A 19,659-nucleotide genomic window follows, 5' to 3' on the forward strand; every position below is an offset into this window, starting at 1 on the left:
CACACACACACGTGTATGTATATATCAACACATAGGTATACATATGTATGTACTTCTATGTATGGATACGTGTGTGTGTGCATGCTCGCATGTTAGTTAGTTAATTTTTTGGCTCAAAAAGCAAGGCCATGTAGGGGGACATGGAGTTATGTACAGGGTGGTGTTCATGTAAAGAGTTCAGGCCACTTGTGGTCAAGGGAGACTTTGAACCGAGCGGTCGTCGGCATCTTCACCATCTCGTCCGGCAGCTTATTCCACGGATCTGCAACCCGGACGGAGAAATCCCCTCTCCTTTGATTGAGATGAAATCGTCGCAGCTGTTCATGTATAATTTTATGTCCTTTGTATAAGACATAATATTTATTTCTGTCTATCCCTAATTATGGCCTAATGTCACTTCACCATCCTTGATTTTAAAAGCTATTCAGTTTTTTTCTTTTCTCTCTCACTTTTTGGTTTGATAGAGACATGGCTTTGTTCAAACTTCCTTGAAAGAGTAAGCAGTCAGGAAAGTTTGTGCAAGTGTGAAAGAAATGTGAAAAATAATACAAAGGGGAATGTAGCTAGAGAACATGGAAGGAGGGAGATAGGGATTAGGAAGATGAGGAACAGGAGAAAGTGTATGCAGGTAAGTGTGTGGGAGATAGAGGGGAGGGGAATGCAGTGATTGGTGAACATGGGTGGAGAGAGGGAGGGGTGGTGGGTTTAGACATAAACAATGTGCTTTTAGAGCTTTGTTTTTACTTAGATGGGTAGTTCTTCTCAAGCATGGGAAATTGCTAATCATCTTCGTCCTTTGTTATCTCTGTGAGATTCAACATCTGAAGGTCATTTTTCACCACCTTGTCTCATGCCTTCCTCCACAGGTTCCATCCATATTTAGAGACATGCACTTCTTTATGTGGCGATCCTCATCCATATAGGTACATAACATGACCATATCAGCACAGTCATCTCTATTGCACACCACTTTTGGTGCCTCTTAGACCCAGTTATTTTTGCAACACATTTACACTTTACTGAACATGCACACTGACATTGCACATCCAACAGAGTATGCTAGCTTCATTTCTCTCAAGTCTTCACGTGTTCTCTGTACTTACAGTCCAGACATGACCATGTAGCATATCTGTTCATACACAAGCATCATTCAATCTGCTTTTCACTCTGAAAAGAGGTTATTACCAAAAAAGGTAATATGCTCTTTGAACTTTCCCCATTCAATTGTGATGTATAAGCAACTATGCTTTCAGAGGACGCAATTACACACACACACACACACACACACACACATATATATATACATGTTACCAACGTTGCTTCACTGGCACCTGTAAAAAGATTTGAGCGAGGTCATTGCCAGTACCGCCTGACTGGCTTCCGTGCAGGTGGCATGTAAAAAGCACCCACTACACTCTCGGAGTGGTTGGCATTAGGAAGGGCATCGAGCTGTAGAAATTCTGCCAGATCAAGACTGGAGCCTGGTGCAGCCATCTGGTTGCCAGCCCTCAGTCAAAACCGTCCAACCCATGCTAGCATGGAAAGCGGACGTTAAATGATGATGATGATATATACAGTTACGAGTGAAAAATTATATTCAGATATTTCTCATTTGTACAATGTGAATAAGAACATTGCTCTCTGGTTTTGCAAGCGAAGATAAAAACAATGACTGTTTAAAATGCAGGTGGTATGATTTGGTGTGCTCTTTACTGTGTGGGCAAACTATAAATACTACTATTGAACACATGAAGAGTTAGTCTGTACTGGGAGTTAATGTGTGAAGCAGTTGGTTTGGAGTATGCTGAAAGTCGATGCGAAGTCAATGTGAGTGGTTTATGTGAATAGCTGGTTCACAGTCAGTGCCATGCAGTTGATGTGAGGCAGTTCATGTTGAATAGTTGGCACAGTAATTGATGTCAGAAGTGGAATATGTATTGTGATGGTGAACGTCAGTGGTAAATGTTAACAATGACGTCTTTGCTGCGAGAGAACAGTTATAAGTTGGTTCGATGCGACAGTGAATGTCTAGTTAGTGTGACCAGTGGACGGTTTTGAACTTGCAGCAAAAATAGTCAGTGTGAACTTGGCAACATAAAAAATGCGGAATGGTTACTGGACTAATATGAATTCGGAAGTAATAACAGAATCTAGTTGAAAGAAAAGATTTTTTTTTTTTAAAGTGGTAGAAAATAAATCATTAGACTGGTGAATAAAAGAAGAGCTTACCAAAAGACGTCTACATATTTCAAAGGTAAATAAAAGAACTCTCTAAAGAACTATTTATTCCATAAATGTTTATTTACCTCTTAATTAAAGTTCTTGTAGTTTGCTAATACTCAATGGTTTTGTTTGCTATTGTCAACTCTTCTGATTTCTGTAACTACTGTTTCTTCTGCTCCAAGCAAGTTGACTCGCTAAGGTTACCTGAGCTACAGATACAGACTGTTGGAGTCTGTTGGTGGTGTCGGGAGGTCACACATGGTGCAACTAGACTGACAGGTAAAAACACATGTGGATGGATGTATAAATAGGAGATAAATTAATATATGCAGCAAAGTTTATTTGTTCAAATCTGATGTTCCATACTGTGTCTATACTGAGTTTCTTACTTAAAGAAAAAAATAAGATTTTAAAAAATTCTGGCAGATATCAATAAAGAACTCAGTATTAAAAGAACTTGGTTAAATGTTTAATCAGATACCAGTAAATGTAAGTAGAATACATATCCCAGGTAAATCCAACAATCCTTTTGCAGAAATTTGAGAAATTCAAAGTATTTAACAACAAAAAAATACATACAAAGAAAATCATATCTTTATTTTTGATCTCACCTTATAAATCCAACAATTGTTTCAATTGCATTAACATTATATACATACACACATGCATACATGTACATATTTATATATATATATAGAAAAGATCATTAAAATTAACATTATCCTTAAAAATACATGTTAATATAACATGAACATCTGAAAAAATTAGCAGTTAATAAACACTAACAAAAAGAAACGCTTAAATTCAATTCAACCCAAAACACTCCTTCATTGGATAATGAAATTGTTTTATAAAAATATAATGTACAGATAATGAATTTCCTGAATTGGGAGGTGGATTATATAGAGATGATGCTCTTTTCACAATACATAGTTCTAATACAGTTAATTTAGAAAGGTCTGGAAAAAATCTTTCAAAATTATTTAAGTGTCTTGATCTTTCTATCACTATAGAAAATGTCTATACTAAGGTTAACTTCCATGATATTACTCTTGATTTAAGTGATGAGCTATACCAACCTTATCATAAGCCTAATGAATGCTTATGATATGTAAATAAAAATTCTAATCATCCAAGGAGCATAATAAATTCTATCATTAAAAATATATCTACTCTTATTTCGAGGCTTTTGGCTATTGAGGATGTATTTAAATAAAAATAAAAATTACTAGAACCATGCATTATTTGAAGCTGGATATAAAAACAAAATTTACTATATCCAGAATCATAATAATAAAATTCCAGAAAATGATAGAATTTTCAATAAGGTGAAAATTAATAGGGAGGCTAATAAAACTAAGTAGTTAGATAGAAATAAATGCATTAAACAATCTTTTTAACAAGCTAAATAAAAGAAAGAGCAATAATGATACAAATGTGATAGACAATAAACTAGGTATTGAAAATGGACATATTATTAAGTATAGGTATTAATCTATAGATACTAAACATGTGGTTGGTATGAATATTAATGATAATAGTAGTAACAAATTTAGGAATAAAAATTACAATAGGAAAAAATTCAATTTTAATAAAGGTAATCTGACAAAGAAGTATATATTAATAACAAATATATGGTATGCTCTATTCTCATATTCAATAGCTTCTAATATCCCTCATAAATTTATTTGCAGCACTAGATAGGTATTTCCTGCCTTCAAGTAAATATGAGAAATTATTTAATAGATATAGTGTAGAGTTTTCGTATTCAGTCACTAGTAATTTAGCTGGGATTATTGCAGCACACAATAAACAGAAAATTAGGGAATATCTAAATTTTAAATCTATAAATAAAAGTAGAACAGATAATGTGTATAGTGGAATTAACTTTAATGATATCTTTCTGAACAATGTCTCAGTTCTATAACTGATCACAACTCTGATAAAACAGTTAGGCTTTCATTAATATTAATTGTAATAATAATAATCCCACCTAATTTGCAGAGGAGTACTTGTGGAAAATCTTTCAATTATGAGTACCAAATACAAGTGTAAATGTCTAAATAAAACTATGTCTTTTAGAAAATCAGTGTTTAAAGAAAAATATAGTATATCAGTGTAAGGTAACTGGAGATAGTAAGTATTATTATATTGGTTCATCTGCCACAATATGGAAATCTAGATTTTATTATCATTCTAATTCCTTTGAGCATAGAAGAAAAAGTATTTCTACAAATCTTAGTAAATGCATTTGGGATTTAAAGGATAAGAACGTTAAGACTGATTTAAAGTGGTCCATAATACAATATTGGTAATCCTACATGTGATTTTTACCTTGAAAAAATGTATTATATAATTACCTCTAAAGTAATTTTATTGAATTTTAACAGACACTTTACATTAAGATGTTGCCATAAATTTAGAAAGATACTCAAATGTTTAATTATAATAATTTTTCAATTATTATATAATAAGATTAATTCTTACAAAAGGTTTAATATAATGAGTAAATAGCTAAATATTGTGATGTAAAGTATCAAAGTTTCTATTAAAGCATTATGTAGAATTCTTTAGTTATCCAGTGACATTAAAAATTGTATACAAAAATACTGTTTTAGGTTATTTTTCTATGTTGATTTCTAATTGTCATAATGTAGAATTCTTATTTGTATTTTTTTATTTTGATTTCATCATTCACTGATGTTACCAATAGTTGAATGACTTTTCTTAAATACATCTATTTTTTATTTCATTTTTATTTTTTATAAAACAATTTCATTATCCAACAATGTAATGACGAGTTGAATGAAGGAATGTCTTAGGTTGAATTCAATTTAGGCATTTCTTTTTCTTAGTGTTTATTAACTGCTAATTTTTTCAGATATTCAGTTGGAATTTCATTAATTTTGGATAACCTTGATAATGTTGTATTAATATATATTTTCAAGGATATTATTATTTAATGATATTTTCTATATATAAATATGTACATGTATGTGTGTATGTATATATATATATATATATATATATATATATATGTATGAATGTATGTTAATGTAATTGAAACAATTGTCGGATTTATAAGGTGAGATCTAAAATAAAGATATGATTTTCTTCATACTTATTTTTTGTTATATATAATACATAGGATATTGGAGCTGTGTTCTTAAAGTAGAATTTAAAAACAGTTTATCAAGTTTAGGAAAAGAATAGCTGTGTATTTTAAGTTGTGTCCCTGACATTCAATAGCTTGAGCAAATCCATATAGTGATATGTTTGAGAAGAGTTAGATTTTGTTCTTAGTCAGCTAATCGGCTTGTCTCTGTTTTGCTTTTGGGTTGCGGTAATCAAACAGGCTTGTAGCTTTCATATCACCAACATAGTCGAGTGCCTCAACCAACAGCTTGACAACCTGCAAAGATATAGAACAAATAGAAATCAGGTTTGTTTTAGAGAAATATATTAACCAAATGATTATATTCCATCGCCAAAATCATTAACATGACATGTTCTTTGGTTTTAAAAGTTTTATTGGCAGAAGTGTTAGAGCAGTGGGTCTTAACTGTTTTTTATCTATGAACCCCTTTTGTTTACTATTTTACTGTGGTGGACCCCAATAGCTATTCAATGCTTAAAAATTCATTTTATAGATACATCTTTTGAAATTCCTAGTATAGATTGAACTATATAAAATGTCAGAGAAAGAAATCAGAACTTTTCAGGGAAGCTTAAAATACTACTGTAGATCCCCAATTTACTATTTTGCTACTGTGGGACTTCCTGCACCCCACAAAAATATTATATGGACCCCAGTTGAGAACCACTGTGTTGGAGCATCTACCTGTTTGACTTAAAGTATACAGTCAGCATAGTGTAAATCAGAACTGAAATATATTTGAATTAGAAAGCCTAGCTGTGAGTGTAATATGAGAATGTTAAGAACATTCCTTCTATAATTTTGATGTACAGAAAATCTAGTTTAATCACTAGTTTCTTTGTTGGAAAGAATCTCTCAGGATTAATTTTTATCCCTAGTGTTGATAAAACATGGAACTATACCAGGTATGTATTGGAATTGACTCTTATCATTGAGCCTGTCTTCTACAAATTTCTGGTTATTTATTCAAATCACAGAATGAACTGAATATGTTTGCAATGCACCCATTTTCTAATCTTAATCCTGTAAAATTTCTTAGGTGAGGTTGAGAGCTTCAGGTTTGCTGAAATTGTTTCTTTACAATTTTCTTCTGGTATGGTCTTACTAATGCATACATTCACATGACAAAACTTATATCATACATATTTGTTACAATTGCTAATGCAGTTTTAAGTTTCAAAATAATTGAAAATTTGGGAAGAAATTAATAAAACATGTATAAATTGTTTTATTGGTTCAATGTGTTTATAGTAGGAAAATGAAATTTTTACTAACATGGAAATGTTAAGGGCTTGTAGTATGTAATCATGACTGGTTGTTCTATATTACTGCTATGAATTCCATGCATTGTTATAGCAGTGTTTTTTTTTTATTATTATTCAGGTACCATAACACTGACTTATTTGTTCATTCATTCATTTTTGTATCCACTTACTGGTATAGCTTAGACTGACACTTGAGGTATTATATTATGGCCACATGCTCTTCCTATAGCCACTATTTGTTATCAAATAGGAGACTTTTTATCCCACTTGTCCTCACAGGACAAGGCGCATGGCTCAGTGGTTAGAGCGTCGAGCTTACGATCGTGAGGTTGTGAGCTCGAATCCCGGACTGGGCTGCGTGTTGTGTTCTTGAGCAAGGCACTTTATTTCACGTTGCTCCAGTTCACTCAACTGTAGAAATGAGTTGCGACGTCACTGGTGCCAAGCTGTATCGACCTTTGTCTTTCCCTTGGATAACACTGGTGGCGTGGAGAGGGGAGGCTGGTATGCATGGGCGACTGCTGGTCTTCCATAAACAACCTTGCCCGGACTTGTGTCTAGGAGGGTAACTTTCTAGGTGCAATCCCATGGTCATTCATGACCGAAGGGGGTCTTTACCTGTCCTCACAGGAAGCAGTGGAGCTGTAGAATGTATTGGTTATTGTCAAATGTAATGCTTATTTATTCACATTCCCTCTCTCTCTCTTTCGGAGAGGCACAAGCACCTACACGCACATATACACACACGGCAGTAACTTCCACCTACCGAATTCAATCACAAAGCTCCGGTCAGCTCGGGGCTATAGTGAAAGACACCTACCCAAAGTGCCACGCAGTTGTTTTGAATTAATCCTGCATTATCTTGTAGCTTTGAGATTTCGATAATGGGATTGTTTACTTTTAAGTATGACATTGTAGGGTAGGTGTAAGAGGTCAATTTGAACATAAAACAAATGGAATATTTTGGCCAGATATGGCTGGTTTAAATGTTAAAGGGTTAAATGGTGTCATGCAAAGTGAAAACTGAAAACAAAATATTGGAGAAATTACTGAACTTTTCAGGTTCCAATAAAAAATGTGTATAACTGCCTTTTAGTTTTTAGTACTCTCTTCTATCTTTGTTCACGTTTATGTGTTTATGGATATCAGTTGTTATTCAAAGCTATTGTCATCCTAGATGGGTAGCCTGTAATGATACTTATGAGTCTGTCTCATTCATGCCATTTCATTTTTGAAATATTTTGCATAACTGCATGGTCTTTCTATTACCTTGCATAAGCAAGCTTTCCCAATTTGAGCTGGATTTAATAGTATTCTCCTAAATCAGTTCTTATTTGGAGTTACTGCCCTCCTAGACAAGTATCTTGTAAACTGGTTTGTGGAGTTTTCTTCTCAATCATAAATTCCACTAATGAAGAATATGAAAGTGATTTTGTGTAGCTTGGTATAAAGGATGTTGCAATTATGTGAGTATATGCTGAGAGAAAGGGGTTACAAAGTATCTGAGTTTGGAATGATAGTGTCCGGAGAGATGGTATCTCCAAACAGACAAGTAGCATATGGCATAATGAATTAATCCTTTTGAAAAGTTGTGAGATAATTGTTATGATGGGGATGGGTGGATGTGTACTGACCTAAAAACTACAAACTACTCGAGCGTATGTTCAGAGAGATTTTAAATTTATATGTTGAATAAAGATAGATTGAACATTTTATCGTGCTTCTGCCCAAAATTGTGTCAGACAAAATATGACTGCGGCCAGTCAGATACGAGAGTGTACCCAAAAGTAACTGGAAACATTCTCTGTGGGACAAGCCCATTGTAGTTCAGGCTTACACCACTAGAAGTCACTTGATGCAACCCTCAGGCATCAATTTGCCAACCAATGTTATCCAGTGGGGTCATGTTTTCTTAGCTCTCTTTTTTCTTCTGCAAGTACCTTCCATTTGAAACTCCAGAAACATTTTTACCCAGCTGCCACTCATCACATGTCCACACCAATGCAGACTTTCCTCTTGCATTTCATTTTTCTCAAACCTAGTTTATCTCTTAGCTCATGTGATGGTCGTTGATGCACATTAACATTACTCAGAATCAAACTCACGCCTAATAGAAAAATGTGACACAAACACAAGACTGACCTCAAAGTTCGTTATCAAAGGAACAGCACTGTCTATGGATGCTCGTCTGATGAGGTAATTGTCCTTGATGTATTTTGTTTGATGGTTAGGCAGATTGATTACCAGGTCGATTTCTCCATCTTGGATCATTCTGTAAATAGAAAAATTGGGAAAAAAATTACTTAAAGAGATCCCTCACAGAGCTGAGAAGATGTTACTTACATGTTGATAGGTGCAGGTGTGGCTGTGTGGAAAGAAGTTTTCAACATCTGTTGTCCATGCTGCCATGGGTTAAACGGTGTGACCAGAGCTGGCAAGCTGCACCAGACTCAAGTCTGATTTGGCATGGTTTCTACAGCTAGATGCTCTTCCTAACACGAATCACTTTACAAAATGTGCTAGATGCTTTTACATGACATTGCACAAATGCTTTTACATGGCACCACACAGGTACTTTTACATGTCACCGCACAAGCACTTATATGTGTAGCTGCACAGACGCTTTTATGTGTTGCCACAAGTATTTTTACATGTCACAGCATGGGCACCACATGGGTGCTTTTATGTGGCACCACCATGAGTGCTTTACACAACCAGAAGGATTGGTCTTAACACTTATACTGCTGCTGGGTATGGATCTTTTAGAATAGGGTCAGGCACCAGGTATCTCAGTCCTTTGTCATCTCGCCTGAAAGGTTCAACTACCCCAGGTCATTCTTCAGTACTATCCTATGTCTTCCTGGGTCTCCCACTTCCACATGTTCCATCCACTGTGAGAGATCAGCACTTCTTTATGGAACTGTCAACATCCTTCATTCTGAAAACTTTTGGGTGCGAATTTTACATGAGTATAAGATTTTTTTAAACAATTTTTTTCCCAAAAATCACCTGCATAAATTACACATGTGCGCTAATTACATGGGTTTTTACAGTAAAACAGCTAAACTATTTGGACCAAATATAGCCAGTTTAAATGCTAAAGGGTTTATCTCAGGTTCTGTTTTATATATAAAAGTGTGTCTATGATAAGTTCAGCTCATCTCATTCTACAACTTGGACAGGAAGGTTGGGCTCTTCCAATAACATAATAGGTGATGGGATGCACCACCAAATGCATAATTTAGTTGCATATAGAACAACAAATTTGTATGGTAAAATGACACTGTTTATGTCTGGAAGCCCTTGTTTCAGTAACTATGGTACAGCGCTGGAGAAAATAATGGAGAAAATATGAAATATGGACGAACATTTATGAAACACAAAAACAAAAATACAAGCTTACTTTGTAGCTACAGGAAGATCTTCTGTTTCATTTCCAGTCAAAGCCCAAGAAACTGCTTGTGTGTTTATCTTGTGTGCATTCAGATAATGTGCAGTTGCATCAGTTGCAAACAGCTTCATTTGAGAAAGCCAATAAAAAAGAAAGGAAAAGCAGTTACATTTAAAATCTGAAGAAGTGTAAAAGAGAGAAAAGTATAAATATTTTTCTAAGCTTCTTGGTTTTTTTTTATTATTTAAGGTTAGGAGACTCTTATAGCACTGTGTAAACTTCTTGGTGATTTGTGTTCTTGAACAGGTTTCAATTATCAGTTGAAGTATTCTTTCACTTATAATGAAAATGGTATGGGAAAAACATGAACATCTCGTAGAGCCATTATCATCTTTCTTAAAGAGCATCAAGAGTTTAGTTCTTTATGTATCAAAAGATTAACACTTCCCAGTACTTCATCCAAACAATAATCAACTCTCTCTTTTTCCCTCAATGCTTCTCAGTACTTCCACTAACAACAACAATTAAAGATATTCATAGAAACACAAGCAGAAAGCTACAAATTAATGCCTAACCATTCATACATTTAGTCAACTGAATCAACTAGCAGGTATGAAACTAAATACTATAAGAGTCTGGCACACTACCATATCTGACATAATAAGAGGAGGAGGCAGTAATAAATTATTTGAAAAAAAAAGAAAACATACCTTGTATCCCAGATCTGAAAGCTTTTTGGCCAATGGAAGAAAATTAGAATGGAAAGAATGTTGTACACCAATCATTACATTACTCCCTTGACGTGGCATTTTGAAACCAGAAGACATTATAGCTTTCAGGAAGGCAGTGTACTTCGTTGACCCAAAGCAAGCAACCTGATACAGTAGAAAAGACACATGAAATACGAAGAAAACACGTACAAAAAGCTAACATTAAAAAAATAAGCCTTTAAATATTGTTCAGAGTAAAAAGAAACCTTAGTAAATTCTCCATTACAGCTGATATGTTAATAAATTAAACATAACAAATAAGATGCAATAAATTCTCCACGGTTATTTTCAAAATTCTTAAAACAAAAATTATAATTTTGACGAATCCTATTTAGCAAACAATTTTAATAAATTTAGTACAATACGTGGAGGTGCGTGGCTTAGTAGTTAGGGTGTCAGCATCATGATCGTAAGATTGTGGTTTCGATTCCTGGACCAGGTGACGTGTTGTGTTCTTGAGCAAAACACTTCATTTTACATTGCTCCAGTCCACTCAGCTGGCAAAAATGAGTAACGCTGCGATGGACTGGCGTCCCGTCCAGCTGGGGAACATATATACCATTGAAACCGGGAAACCAGGCCCATGAAACTGGCTGGGCTTTAAAAAGGTGCATTTATTTTTTATTATTTTTAGTACAATACAAAAATTTATGCAATTTTGTAAAAAGTAAAAACAGAGTCTAATCATTTCTATGCTAAATCTGACTACAATCAAATCTGAATTCATATGCACATCATAAAGTGTTAGGGTTTGTGCATATATAAGCGAATAGTAATTTTGTTTTCAAGGAGGACTCAGCAAGACAAATTGTACAGGCACCTGAAGACCACTTGGTAAAAAGAAGAAAAATATAAGCAATGTCTGTATATTTTTTTCTTATGAAAAATATGAGTTGAAAATGTCAGTTTTATGAAGTTTTTTCTCATCATGCATGTATTGATATTATCTGTCTTTTGGTTGTATTTCTGATTTAGAAAATTAATTTAAATACTGGCTGATTGTTTCAAATATTGTACTGATATTTTAAAGTACTTAAAGCTTTGGAATATGATTGAAATGTAGGGTAGAAGTAAATATTGGTTTCAAAGTCTGGTACAAGGCCAGCAATTTTGGGGAACGGGTTAGTCAATTATATTGACACCAATGCTCAATTGGTACTTATTTTATCAACCCCCCCAAGGGATGCAAGGCAAAGCCAACCCCAGCAGAATTTGAACTCGGTATATAAAGACAGACAAAATGCTGTTAAGTATTTTACCTGGCATGTTAACAATTCTGCAAGCTTACTGTTTTAATAATAATAATAATTTCAAAGCTTGTGAGAGGGGACTAAGTCATTTAAATTGACCGCAGTGTATAACTGGTACTTATTTAATCAAGGATAAAAGGCAAAATCAACCTCGGCAGAATTTGAACACAGAATGTAAAGACAAGCAAAATACCTCTAAGCATTTCACCCAGTGTGCCAGCTTACTGTTTTAATAATAATAATAATAATGGTTTCAAATTTTGGAACAAGGTCAGAAATTTTGGGGGAGGGGGTAAGTCAATAACATCAACCCCAGTACTCAACTGGTACTTATTTTATCAACTTCGAAAGGATGAAAGGCAAAGTCAGCCTTAGTGGAATTCGAACTCAGAACGTGAAGACAACTGAAATGCTGCTAAGCATTTTTACCTGACATGCTAACAGTTCTGCCAGCTTGCCACCTTAGGGTAGAAGTATATAATAAAGTGATGTTTCGTTTCTAAAAATGAGGTTAATAATCCATAAAGACTGTATCAACTAACCTCAAACATTTTGGTATTCCATTAAACTTAAATATTTGTCTCATCTTTCTTGGTAGGCCATTTCTATATTGATAATTGTTTTCATATTTTCCTTAACATTAGATAATCAAAACAGACAAGACATACTAAAGCAAAATACTTTCATACAAGCTCTATCCAAAAAATTGTCTATCTTCCTTCCACATGTTAGCTTTGTTTCAGATACCAGGGTCTACACCAACCACTTGATCCTATCTTTCCAGAACAAAGAACCCTCTAGAATTCTCTTCCTGACAACATAGCCAGCTAGCCAGCAGACACTCACTTTGAGAAGTTCAAACTGAATAAAACACACATCATTTGCCACAGTCACAGGGGAGAATACACGATTCATGGAAACAACCCCCACCTACATCCCTTCCTCTTGACTTACCTACAATAAAATAAAATATAAAAAACTGAATATTAGAAATAAAAAAATCTCCATATATATACTTACTTCACCTGTGGAAGCCATTTCACACTTCAGCAAAGGATCAGCATCCCTCAAACGGGGCCAAGAAAACATGGGCGCCTGTAGTATATTGGAACAGAGAAAAACAGAAAACAACTCTTTAATTAACCCATCAAATAATTCTGAATTATTAATAATTATTAACAATGTATACATACAAAATTACTAACAACACTTTGAAACAAAAATTCGAGTAAGTTTACTGCACCTGTTGTGTTGTAAGATGTATCTAAAAGGATTAGCATTAGAATTAATCTAAAAGTTACCCTTTGACCATATTTTGAGATTTTAACTGACTGAATTCAAAAACTACATACAGAAGTAAAGAGAACTTCCTCTCTGTGCTCAATACATCGATCAGTTAGTTTGAAGCCAGATTTGTGAAACTGAGTAACCCAACAAATTAACATGTTTTTATAGATTTTGCATACACGAATGTATATGATCTAGTAGTTAAGGCGTTGGCTGGGTTCATGGTCATAAAATCCTGGGTTCATTTCCCAGACCAGGTGGTATGTAAAAAGCACCAACCGATCGTGGATGTTGCCAGCCTCCCCTGGCACCTGTGTCGGTGGCACGTAAAAAGCACCCACTACACTCAGAGTGATTGGCGTTAGGAAGGGCATCCAGCTGTAGAAACACTGCCAGATCAGACTGGAGCCTGGTGCAGCTTCCTGGCTTCCCAGACCTCGGTCGAACTGTCCAACCCGTGCTAGCATGGAAAACGGACGTTAAACGATGATGATGATGAATCATTATTAGGGAGTACAACTCCAAACTTACAGGGAAAAATATATATACATATATACAAATTGCATTATAGTGATCCATACCTTTATGCCTACATATGTTTTGGGATCCATAGGGTTATCTAGACTGGGCAAATGGTTCCTTTCAATAGGAAGATTGGTCATAACTTTTGTGGCTGTGGCTACAAAGTCAGTACCAATTGTTTTGGAAACAAAGGGACATGACCTGGAAGCACGAAGATTCAATTCAATCACCTGTAACAGAAAAGGAAAAGAGATTTATATAAACAAGTAAATGTTTCTAAGTTTATATAGGATTGTTTTTTGTTTTATATATATATATATATATATATAGCTTCAGTATACCTACAACCTGTTGGCTGGAACTAGTATAAAATAAATGTGTGTATGACTACTACTACCACAACTACTATTACTGCCACCATTACTACTAATTCCACTATCACCATTTTTATTGCTTGCGAAGACCTGTTGGGGCAAGTGAAATCGGAATCAAAATTGAACCAATCCTATGACTGGCACCCGGCAGATGCCAGGACCCCTGGACTGGAGATACGTAAAAAGCACTATCCGAATCGTGGCCGATGCCAGCGCCGCCTTGACTGGCTTCCGTGTCGGTGGCACGTAAAAAGCACCATCCGAATCGTGGCTGAAGCCAGTGCCGCCTCGACTGGCTTCCGTGCAGGTGGCACGTAAAATGCACCCACTACACTCACGGAGTGGTTGGCGTTAGGAAGGGCATCCAGCTGTAGAAACATTGCCAGATAAGACCGGAGCCTGGTGCAGCCTTCTGGCTTCCCAGATCCCCGGTCGAACCGTCCAACCCGTGCTAGCATGGAGAACGGACGTTAAACGATGATGATGATGTCGTTGTCACTGATCTCACTGCATTGCATACTGAACAAGTATCTCAGGTTGACCAATACCTGCTGAGTGGAATTTAGTAGGTGGAGACTGTGCAAAAGCTCTTCATGTATGTATATATGTACACACATACACATACACATATCTGATTGGCTCCCATGCCGGTGGCATGTAAAAAGCACCATTCAAGCATGGTCAATGCCAGCACTGCCCGACTGGCTCCCATGCTGGTGGCATGTAAAAAGCACCCACTACACTCCCCGAGTGTTTGGCGTTAGGAAAGGCATCCAGCTGTAGAATCTTTGCCAGATCGGATTGGAGCCTGATGCAGCCTCCTGGCTTGCCAGCCCTCAGTCAAACCATCCAACACATACCAGCATGGAAAGCAGATGTTAAACGACAATGATGATGACGACACCTATACATGTATGTCTTTATGTTTGGGTGTGGGTGTATGCATATATGTATGTGTGAGTATGCATGAATGTTGTGCATATGTATGTGTTAAATGTCACTGAGTCTACATTTATGTTTATATATATTACATAAGAATCTTTTGCAGTTGCAAAATAGACTGGAAATTACCTTGACTGAATTTTCACTGGCAATATATTGAATATTGAATGGACCTGTGATTTCAAATCTTTTGGCAATTTTGGCAGTTGATTCTCGGATCTGGAAATGAAAAATTAAAACAAAAGAATATAATTTTTAAAAATGCAAAACAATAACATGAAATCAAAATATAAACAAGATAGCAACAAACTGGTTGTACACAATATTCATAAAAAGACATGAAAAGCACCAAGAAATGAGGTTAATTGAAAATTTAATAAAAGGCACTGATCACTTATTTAAATAATGGAAAGGTGTATATTCTTATTTCCAAGGTTTCCAACATCAGAAATGACAACAGAAGGGTTAAATGTGGTGAATAATGAAAAAAGTATTAGGCATGAGCTAAAATTAATTTTTGGATGAGCAAGCAAGAGTGGTAACTTCAAACATGTTCGATTTATTAAGTCTTCATCAGTGAAAGTACAGTCATATGTGAGCATATCTCCTGAAGTCCCTAGCCAGCCTCAATTTGACAACTATGCTTTCATGAGACCCAAATCTACTACTAATTAGGTCACCTATGTAACAGGGACTATCAACTAATTCAATAAAAATCTTCCTTGCATTTGAAAAAATTTATTTCATAATGGAGTGCAGGGTTTTTACCAACACCTTTTCTACATATTGCACATAGCCGTTTTACAGGCAGTAGTAGACCCCTAACTAAAATGTTTGTCTTTGCATAGTTTACTTTGAAGCCTCTCAATTCAAGGCTTTGCTCCACCTTTGGGAATTTCTTCAACAGATTCATTCACCTGCCAGAATTAGGTCATCAGCACACAGGAGTTCCCATAAACGGCCAGTCTTGAACGCTTCTAACATGGCATGGAGAATTATAATAAATGAAAGGAAGTTGAGAAATGAGCCCTGATGGACATCTACCGACATGCTAAGTTCTTTTTTGACTCACTACCAATACTCACTTACTAACAGCATCAGCACTTAGTTTCCTAAGTGATGATCAGACTACAGAGCATAGTACTCCATCAAAAGTTTTCTTGAAATCATCAAATGCTAAGTATAAGGGCTTACTCTTAGCTAAGAACTCTGTTCTGCAGTTGTCTCACTAAGAAGAAGTACCTTGTTCTTGTACAAACCCTAACTGCATCCCATATAAGTTCCTAATCAGTTATGCTATAACTCTTTCTATTACTTTCATTATTGAATATGCTTTTCTTCATAACACTGACACTAGTGAGGTTGCTAAGTAACTAGCAAGGCAGGAAAATAAGATAAAGTCCCCTTGACAGAATGAGAGTGCATTTGAGAGAGGGGGAGGTGGCTTTATATCGCGAAGGCCAGGTGTCTTGCTATGGATGAGATACATGGCTACTTCACATTAAATAGATGTGTGTGTGTCTGCACATGTAACTATTTAGGTTGCTATATATATATACGTGTGTGTATGTTCATGCTACTTAAAGTTTCATAGGCTTGCCCATTAAACCTTACACTTCAGGCCCAGAAATCTGAATGGAAATGATTGAAGATGACTTTTGGATATCGGGCTGCTATTGATCAACACAAGTCACATGGTGTTACTGACTTAGTAGCATTGACATACAAGTGATAGCAATTTTAAACTGAATTTCTAGGACCACATGGTTGGACAGGATGTTGATGGTGACTGCTTGTCTAGGAAGTAGAAGCGACAGCAGATCATTGTTGAGCATGTGCGTATGTGCATGTATGTACCTGATATGTTAGTGTATCTGGTGAGGACAGAAAGTTTTTAAAGCACAACTTAGAAAGTTACAATGTCTTCATAGTATAACAAAGGAAAGAAGGAAAAATCTATCAAGGGAGTTAACTAGGTAGGCTGAAAGCTTGTTATGATGGCTGGGGTGTACCTCGCTCCTATATTAGAAATGAACTTCCACTAATTTTGATCAAATCAACCAATGCAGTCATAGAACTACAAAGCCATGAACTCAAGTACATTATAGGAAATCCTTGATCATGGTATTGCTTTTTACCACTCATCATCAACACAACGACCAAGAAAAACTTAATAGTAAATAACACCCTAAAGAAATAGAATTGTGAAGACACCAAGGTTAAAGAAATCTCATAACCTAAGATGAGATAACTCAGGTACTTACATTTTTCAGGACTTCTTTTGAAATGCTTTGTGTGGGTAGAATGAGGGTAGCATCACCACTATGGACTCCAGCATTTTCAACATGTTCGCAGATTGCATGGCTAACAACCTGGAGTGAAAGGTGAAAAGTTGTAAGTGAGAGACAGAAAGAGAGAGGGATGTGTGTGTATGAAGAGGAATAAGAGGGTGCATAAAAAATAGACATAAAAAAGTAAAAATATCAAAGTGAGGAAATGAAAGAAATAAGATAAAAAGAAAGAGAACAGAAAAGATGGGGAGGAAAGAAACTAGTCAAAAAAAGACAAAAAAGAAAAGGAAAAGATAGAAAAAACAAAAAAGAAAAGGTAACATTTATTGATAAAGAGACTGGATAGAAGAAAGATATGTTAGAAAGAAGAAAGAAAAAGAAAAAATGAAAAAGAAAGAAAAAATGAAAACAATAAAGAAACATCAAATTGGAAAGAAGCAAGAAGCACAAAGCAAAGATGAAAAGAAAGAAACAAAGAGAGAAAAAGAAATGTAAGAAAAAGGGAGGTAAGAAGGGAAAAAGAAAGAAAAACAGATAGTTTTGAGAGAGAGTAACTAAAGAGTTGTTTTAAATGGGAGGTGGGAGAGACGAAAATGAAAGAGATAATCCAAATTATATTTACATGACCATGGTCAGCTACAGCATCCATTTCAATCTCCTTAGCTCCTTCAATAAACTTTGTGATGACCACTGGATACTCCTTTGACACTTGAGTTGCCTGTTGTAGGTATGTCTCTAACTCCTCTGGTTCATAAGCTACATTCATGGCTGAACCACTCAGTATGTAAGACGGACGTAATAGACATGGGTAACCAACGCTGGCGGCAAAATCCAGTGCCTCATCCTGTGTTTTTGTATTGATTTTGTTTTGTATGATAGGAGTATTTGAAGAATAGTGTACAATTGTGCAGGAGTTTGTTGTATTTTATTGTGGTGGTAAGTCATGTAAATATTTGTTTTTGAAGAAAAATAAAAAGAACAAACATCATAAATAAATATCTGTATATGCATTCAAACATATATATATATATATATAGTCATCATCATTATCATCATTTAACATTCACTTTCCATACTGGCACTGGTTGGACAATTTGACAGAGAACTGGTGAGCCACAGGGCTCTGTCAGGCTCTAATGTCATCTTTGGTTTGGTTTCTATGGTTGAATGCCCTTCCTAATGCCAACCACCTTACAGAGTGCATTGGGTGCGTTTTACATGCCACCAGCACTAGTGAGGTTGCCATGAAAATGAATAGGGGAAAACAAAATGGAAAAAGCTTCAATTACAAAGAGGAAGAATTTGAGAGGCGAAGATGGAGAATTGTACGCAGAATTCAAAAATAATGTCAAATTATCTGCATTACCCACAGTTTCTCTGTTCCGTGATATTCCTCTCAGTTCTTGTTTTGTGGGTTAAGTTTCAGTTAAGCTGTTGAAATGTGAAGTTAATGGTTTAAGAAATACCCCTAATTTAAATTTTTATGAACAGAATTAACCTAGTGAAATCATAAATCCAGCTGAGTTAATGAGTCCCAAAAATATATGAAATGAAAAATATGTAAAAATACGAACACACAGAAAAAGTACAGAAAAATACTAACACACAGAAGCAAAGAAAAATATCTAATATACTAACACAGAACAATTAAAACAAAACACACGGGTGAAAAGAATCTCATGGTGTGAAGAATCAAGTGTGAAAAATCAACATAGACAACAGCAGCAGAAACAACAGTGAACCATAACACAGTGTGCAGTTGACATGGTAACAAGCTGCTAATGCCATGCTGTCTGTTGATTGGCTAAAATTACCCAAATTTCCCAACTTTAATTCCAAGTAACACCAGATTCTTTAATTTACAAGATAGAGTAATTAGTTGATTGTAATCAAAATTCATAGTTGCATCGATTCACCAAAATTGAAAGCAATCTGAGCAAAATTAAGAGGGTGGGGGCTCATTTTGCGAATGAGAAAGACTAGATCCAAAATTTGATTTGTACAGAACTCTAATCTTTTTTTAATCATATATATATATATATATATATATATATATATATATATATATATATATTTGCCAGAGCAACAAGCTGGTGGCATGTAGAAAAGCACCATTCGAGCATGATTGTTACCTATGTTGCCTTAATGGCACTTGTGCTGGTGGCACATAAAAAAAGATTTGAACGA

General features: G+C 35.3%; 1 protein-coding gene across 1 annotated transcript in view; it reads right to left on the reverse strand.

Moving 5' to 3' along the window:
* Positions 1 to 2,282: 2,282 nt before the first annotated feature.
* LOC115215632 (carbamoyl-phosphate synthase [ammonia], mitochondrial) overlaps positions 2,283 to 19,659 on the reverse strand; it is an 83,958-nt gene continuing 66,581 nt past the window's right edge. Inside the window, exons 28-36 of the mRNA XM_029784883.2 lie at positions 18,095 to 18,316; positions 17,446 to 17,553; positions 15,311 to 15,400; positions 13,925 to 14,095; positions 13,077 to 13,151; positions 10,747 to 10,911; positions 10,049 to 10,161; positions 8,788 to 8,917; positions 2,283 to 5,635 (exon numbers count right to left, since the gene is read on the reverse strand). Coding sequence (XP_029640743.1) covers positions 5,531 to 5,635; positions 8,788 to 8,917; positions 10,049 to 10,161; positions 10,747 to 10,911; positions 13,077 to 13,151; positions 13,925 to 14,095; positions 15,311 to 15,400; positions 17,446 to 17,553; positions 18,095 to 18,316 — 1,179 coding nt within the window. The 3' untranslated portion in view covers positions 2,283 to 5,530. The remainder of the gene's footprint in view (positions 5,636 to 8,787; positions 8,918 to 10,048; positions 10,162 to 10,746; positions 10,912 to 13,076; positions 13,152 to 13,924; positions 14,096 to 15,310; positions 15,401 to 17,445; positions 17,554 to 18,094; positions 18,317 to 19,659) is intronic.

Source organism: Octopus sinensis, linkage group LG9, assembly GCF_006345805.1.
Source record: "Octopus sinensis linkage group LG9, ASM634580v1, whole genome shotgun sequence".
Lineage (NCBI taxonomy): Eukaryota > Metazoa > Mollusca > Cephalopoda > Octopoda > Octopodidae > Octopus > Octopus sinensis.